At 51.5% G+C, this 7,056-nt stretch overlaps 1 protein-coding gene across 1 annotated transcript; it reads left to right on the forward strand.

The window, feature by feature from the left end:
* Positions 1-310: 310 nt before the first annotated feature.
* On the forward strand, positions 311-6,280 carry LOC118658938 (caseinolytic mitochondrial matrix peptidase proteolytic subunit). Its single transcript, XM_036314776.1, has 6 exons — positions 311-535; positions 621-692; positions 1,238-1,334; positions 2,762-2,949; positions 3,956-4,061; positions 5,930-6,280. Exons 1-6 carry the CDS (start codon positions 350-352, stop codon positions 6,100-6,102), a joined length of 822 nt encoding a protein of 273 aa, XP_036170669.1. The 5' UTR covers positions 311-349; the 3' UTR covers positions 6,103-6,280.
* The last annotated feature ends 776 nt before the right edge of the window (positions 6,281-7,056 follow it).

Here is a 7,056-nt window from a genome sequence, read left to right on the forward strand (position 1 = left end):
ACCCATGGTTGCCTCCCCAAAGCACCCCTACCTGGTATGTGTCCTGACTGGGAATGGAACCCGTAACTGAGCCACTAGGGGAGAGCCGAATGTTGTTGCTTTTTTAAATAAGTAGTGAACAGCAGAATATTATGACGAATTCGTTAGGAAAGGGACTCGAACTGGAGGTTCTGAAACTTCTCCAGCTTTGCCTGAAGTCCACTTCCTCCCAGGGCTCCGCCCCGCCTCTGAACGTGCCCACCCAACTTCCGGGAAGTGGGCGGCCCAGAGAGCTAGCGCTGTGTGCGCAAAGCACCCTGGGAGTTGTAGTTCCGTCATCGGACGGAAGCCGGGAGGCACGAGCGGCGGGATGTGGAGCGGAATGCTGGTGGGGGGGACCCGGGTGGCGGCAGGAAGGTGCCCCGCGTTGTGGCCTCGCCTCGCCGCCCTCTTCCCCACACAGCGGATGCCCGAGACGGGTCTGGCCCTGCAGCGGAACTTGCACACGACGGCGGCCCGGGCTATCCCGCTCATTCCCATCGTGGTGGAGCAGACGGTATAGCGGCCGGCGGAGAACAGGCCTGGGGGCTTGGGCTGGGGGCATGGCCGCCCTGACCCTCACCTCCGTCTTTCTCCTCCAGGGTCGCGGCGAGCGTGCCTATGACATCTACTCGCGGCTGCTGAGGGAGCGCATCGTGTGTGTCATGGGTCCGGTGAGCACCCAGCACGCTGATCCTCCCTTGCTCCTGCCCGGATCCTAGGCGCCCCTTATCCTCGAATCCCCTTGGCTCCCTGACCTCTCCCACTTGAATTTCCTCCCTGGGCTCTGCTCTGCTCTAGTCACAACCTGACAGCCTCTTCCTCGTACATAAGCCTTCTGACTACCCCGCCCCAACGTACTCCCCACCATTCCCTCCTGACCCCTTCTTCAAACCTTCTCCTCCCTGATTTCTGAACTCCCTCCTACAGCTATGATCCCGTCCCCGTTCCTGGACTCCGGTCCCCCAACCCTTCTGACCCCTTCCCTTCCTGTGCTCTGAGCCCACTGACTCTGCCCTTCCGGTGCCCCAAACCCCTTGGGTCCCAACCACCCCCTACATACCCTCCTGAATCCTGAATTCTTTCCGACCCATCTCACTTGGGCCCTGACAGTCATCCTGGTTCCCAGACTCATCCCCAGCCACGCCAAAACTTGCCTCCCTTAGCCCTCTCCCCACCCCCACCCCCACCTGGGGACACCTGTCTTCCCCACTTGCAGATTGATGACAATGTGGCCAGCCTGGTTATCGCGCAGCTGCTGTTCCTGCAGTCTGAGAGCAACAAGAAGCCCATCCACATGTACATCAACAGCCCTGGTGAGCGTGGAGCGGAATGGGGAACCCCTAAGTTCGAGGGGGCACTGCTTGGATGCACTAGGTGACTCAGGAGACTCTGACACCCCCCTCCCCCCCCCCCCCCCCCCCCATTTCCCAACCCCATCAGGAATGTTCTCTCTCTGGAGAAACTAGGGATTCAGAATTAACTTCAGAATCCCAAAAGTGTCTTGAACCCTCCAAAAACTGCTCCTTGCTTTTAAGTCTAGGTTCACAAACCTTCAGCTGAATTTTCCTCTTTGATCACAGACATAACTTTTTATTTTATAGTTGAGTTGGTATTCAATGTTATTTTATATTTACTTCAGGTGTACAGCATAGTGGTTAAACAATTATGTAATTTACAAAACGATCCCTCTGATCATTCCAGCACCCATCTGGCACCATGCATGCCTATTACAATTTTATTGATTATATTCCCTATGATGAACTTTAATCCCTATGACTATTTTTTGACTGCCAATTTGTACATCTTAATCCCTTCACCTTTTTCCCCCAATTCCCTCTCTCTGGCAACCATGAGTGTTCTCTGTATCTATGAGTTTTTTGTGTGTTTTTTCTGTTTTGCTTGTTATTTTGTTCTTTAGATTCCCCATATATGTGGAATCATATGGTATTTGTCTTTTTCACACACATAACATTTTACCAACCTGACCAGGTTATCAAAATCTTAAAACTGGTAGATTCCACCACCACCCTCTCCCCTCAAAAAAGGAACTTGAGTGTTTACTATTCCAAGCACTTTTTAAGCACTTTATGTGCATTTAACGTATTTGATCCTTATGGCAACCTCGCCTGAAAGGTACTATTTAGTTACTGAGGAGACACTGTGGCCCCGAGAGGCTAGGTAACTTGCCCAGGCCACAAGGATGATAGATTGCCCAGCCAGGGGTTATACCCAGGCAGGCTGCCTCCAGAGCTTCACCCTCAGCCACATCTCTGAATTTCTAGTACCTCTTGAAAATTTGGCAGATCTGGTCACTCTGGGCCCACATGCACATGTGGCAACAGGTCACTCTCATTCTGTTCCCACCTGGCCTGTGCCACCTGTTCCTGTCACCTCCCTCCCCCCTGAGGTATTTGCAGACCCTGCTTTAAAGGGCTGCATCTAGCCCTAGCCCAGTGCCTCAGTAGGAGCATCATCCCATGCACTAGAAGGTTGCGGGTTTGATTCCTGGTCAGAGCATGTTCCTAGGTTGTAGCATATATGAGAGGCAGCCAATCCATATTTTTCTCACATCAGTGTTTCTCTCTCTCTCCCTTCCTCTCTCTCTAAAATATCAACCTTTGGGAGAGGATTTTTTTTAAAGACTGCATTTACACCAACTCTCCCTAAGACCAGGGCCTAATATAGGGAAAGGATGGTGGGAGGAGCTGGCACAGCCCCTAACTTGCGCTCACACCCATAGGTGGCCTGGTGACCTCGGGCCTGGCCATCTACGACACGATGCAGTACATCCTGAACCCCATCTGCACGTGGTGTGTTGGCCAGGCCGCCAGCATGGGCTCCCTGCTTCTCGCCGCGGGCACCCCAGGCATGCGCCACTCGCTCCCCAATTCACGCATCATGATCCACCAGCCCTCTGGGGGCGCCCGGGTGAGTGCCAGGCCCTGCAAGCTGCTTCAGGGATGGGGGACAGGGGTCTAGACAGAGGACTGACTGGGTGAAACTCCTGTGGTGATGTCAGTGTTTGAAAATGTAGGGTTTATTATTATTCAGCTACAGTGAGGTCAACAGAAGCCAACTGCTGTTGAAAAGAGTCTGTTGCTCAGTCTCCAAAAGGAAGGGGCATGCCAGGCTATGGCAGGGACACAGGGCACGTGCCAGGGCTGGTCAGGAGGCAAAGGGAGCAGGAAGAAAACGTGACCAGAGCCTTTATTGTCGTGTCTGTGGGGAAAACTGGGGGCAAGGCAAGATAAACAGCCTTAAGATTGGCTAGTCGGAGTAACTGTAACAAGCTCCGAGGTGTAATAGCTCTCCCTGGTTGTATGGCAACTGGCCTTGGGGTGATCGGGGCAGAAACAGTGGCTCAGAATCCAGGAGGTGGGGGGAGTATGGCCTCTGAATCGTCTGATTTGCACACGAAAGGTGTGCTTTTAGGTGAGCTGCTTGCTATCTCTAGGAATTAGCCAGCCCTGGCAGAGGGACCATTCCTCTAGGTCAGTGGTCGGCAAACTGTGGCTCGCGAGCCACATGCGGCTCTTTGGCCCCTTGAGTGTGGCTCTTCCTAAGCCTTAGGAGTACCCTAATTAAGTTAATAACAATGTACCTACCCATATAGTTTAAGTTTAAAAAATTTGACTCTCAAAAGAAATTTCAGTCGTTGTACTGTTGATATTTGGCTCTGTTGACGAATGAGTTTGCCGACCACGGCTCTAGGTCGATGAGGTCCAGATACAGAAAATAAGATAATATATTTAATCCAGGAAGCCTTCCTGATGGTGGCGAGGATGAAGCAGGGTGTAGAGGGACTTAAAGCCCTGACCCACCTGCCTGACCACTGGCAGCCCAAAGTCCAAAGGGGGCTCCCGGGTCCCCATCTCCAGCCTTCCCATGAGCGTGCTGACACTGGTTCCAACCTTCTCCTTGGGACGTCCCCCAGGGCCAAGCCACAGACATCGCCATTCAGGCAGAGGAGATCATAAAACTCAAGAAGCAGCTCTACACCATCTATGCCAAGCACACCAAACAGAGCCTACAGGTGATTGGTGAGTGCCCTGCCCCAGGCAGACCCCCACTGCTCCCCTTCCTTTATTTGAACCAACACAGGTGTAAGTGTCAGGCCTTGCGCTGAGCCAGGGCCTCTCAACCTTGGCACTACTGACACTCGGGGTCAATCGTTCTCTGGGGTGGGGACTGTCCTTCACACTGTGGAGTACTGAGCAGCACCCCTGGCTGCCACCCTGGAGGCCAGGAACACCCTCTAATTTGACAACCAAAACTATCTCCGGATACTGCCCAGTGTCCCCTGAGAGACAGAATCACTTCCAGTTGAGAACCTCTGTTCTAAGCACTTAAAAAAAATTTACAAAACCCTCAAAAACTTCATTGAAATGGGTCAAAAGGTTTGAGCAGGGCCTTCCACAAAGAATATTCCAAGTGGCCAAAACCATAAGAAAAGATGCTCACGCCTGGCCCTGCTGGCTCAGTGGGTTGAGCATCATCCCATGGACCAAGAAGTCCCGCATTCAATTCCCAGTCAGGGCACATGCCCAGGGGTTGCAGGCTCGATCCCCAGTAGGGGGCATGCAGGAGGCAGCCAATCAGTGATTCTCATCATTGATGTTTCTATCTTTCTCCCATCTCCCTTCCTCTCTGATAGCAATAAAAATGTATAAAAAAAAGAAAAAGAAAAGAAAAGAAGCTCACCATCTTGAGTGATGCTGTTTAATCATGACATTATGAGTTATGAGGGAAAAGAAATTAAGGCCACAACGAGATACCATTTCAATCCACTAGAATAGCTCAAATATAAAATACAGACAACATCAAATGCTGACAAGAATGTGGAACAACTGGAACGCTTATCCTGCAGGCCGGAGTGAAAATGGCAGAGCCACTGCGGCTCTGACCTGCAGCTCCCTAACTCCAGCTGTTTGGCACTACTGGCGAAGGCTAAACATGCGAAAAGATGCTGGGGTTCCCCCCTCAGCATATAGGGGAGAACTGAGTGTTTATGTCCATCAAAGATGCAGACAGGAATGCTGCTGGCAGTCCTGTTCATACAGGCCCCGAATAGGGAAACACTCGGATGCCCACAGCAGGAGAATGAGCGCATTGGTGGAGGTTTATTCACAGAGTAGAATACTACACAGCAGTGAGAGAATGGTCCACAATGACATGGCAGCCTGGATGAATCTCAGGAACCTAATGCTGAGTGGAAAAAAGAGTAAACACTGCGATTCCACATATTTAAAGAACAAAAACAGGCATAACTGTTAGGCCACTGTTAAGATGGTGGTTACTCTTGGGCAGAAGGACATGGTGACAGGAAGTGGGCTTAAGCAGGGTTTTAGGGGGTCTAGTGATGCTCCTGGTTTTTTTTTTAATCTTCACCTGAGGAGATACATATTTAAATTGATTTGAGAGAGAGAGGAAGGGGGAGAGAGAAATATTAATGTGAGAGAGAAACATCGATCAATTGTCTCCCATATGCACTCCGATTGGGGATCAAAACCACAACCTAGGTAAGTGTCCTGACTGGGAATCGAACCCATAATCTCGGTGTACGGGATGACTCCAACCAACTGAGCCACCCGGCCAGGCCAATGTCCCATCTCTTGATCTGGGTGCTGGCCGTGTGGGTATGTTCAGTCAGAAATTTATCACATTATCCACTTAGGATTCATGCCCCTTCCCAGATTATCACCCATTACTAACAAGTAAAAAAAGCTGAAATAGGTATTTTAGCAATGGGGAAACAAGCACAGAGTGGGAAAGGCCTGTGCCCTGACGGGGAACTGGCGACCTTTTGGTGCATGGGACGATGCTCAACCAACTGAGCCACACCAGCGAGGGCTCCAGGTCTCTGCTTTTAACCAGACATGTCCTGCCTCCCACTTCCCCCCTCCCCCAGAGTCGGCCATGGAGAGAGACCGCTACATGAGCCCCATGGAGGCCCAGGAGTTTGGCATCTTAGACAAGGTTCTGGTGCACCCACCTCAGGATGGTGAGGACGAGCCTGAGCTAGTGCAGAAGGAGCCTGTGGCAGCAGCGACAGCAGCAGAACCTGCCCCAGTGAGCACCTGAGTGGACCTCACCCTTGGGAGGAAAGTTGAGTGGCCAGAAGCTACAGCTGCTGCACTGTCCGCTCCTTGCTGCTGAGCCTGGAGGAGCCCCTTGAGGACCTTTGGACTTGGGTGTACCCTAGTGGCGGGTATCCTGGCTGAGACACTGTGATTTTAAATTAAATCTTTGTAGTCTTTGCTCCCCTTCTGTGGCTCCTTCCTTCCCCTCTTCACCACCATGCAAGTGTCTATGCTTCATAAGGCCCTTCTGCTTTGGCCCTAACCCTGAGGCTCTAATCTTCGGCTCCTGAACTTCAACAACCTGGACTGAGCAGATACACCATTCCACGCACTGTTAAGGCCTTGAAAGAAGGTGACACTTGAGCAAAGATCTGAAGGAGGTGAGGGAGGGAGCCATGTTGCTATCTTGGGACCTTGGGACAGAGCAGTCCAGGCAGAGGGTATAGTGAGTGTAAAAGCCCTGAGGCAGGACTGTGCCTGGCACCTGGGAGGAACCATAAGACTAAAGAAGATTAGAGCAGAAAGGGGAGAAGTACAGATTTCAAAAGGCCTGGTAGATCTTAGCAATGAGGGAGATAAATTGCAGAGGGCTTTGAGGAGAGGAACAAAAAGAAGCATGACTATGGCCCCCATGGAGATGTGGGAGAGCAGGAAGCTCAGAAACGTGGAGGCCGGTTAGGAGACTATTGGGATAATCCAGGTGAAGGCTGAAGGCCCAACCAGGTGTGAGAAGAGGTCAGATTCCAGCCAGGTTTTAAAGGCAGGGCTGACAGGTGGAATGTGAGATTTGAGAAAGAAAGTAATCTTCACAAACTCCAAGGAATTGACCCAAAGCAGCTGTAAAGATGGAGAGTTGCTAACTGAGATGGCAAGGCTGGCGGGAGGAGCAGGTTTGAGGGCCACGATCAGAAGCTGCTTTTGGTCATGTTATATTTGATACTGGATGAGCCTCAGA

Source organism: Myotis myotis, unplaced genomic scaffold (assembly GCF_014108235.1).
Source record: "Myotis myotis isolate mMyoMyo1 unplaced genomic scaffold, mMyoMyo1.p scaffold_m19_p_6, whole genome shotgun sequence".
In the NCBI taxonomy this organism is placed as follows: Eukaryota; Metazoa; Chordata; class Mammalia; order Chiroptera; family Vespertilionidae; genus Myotis; species Myotis myotis.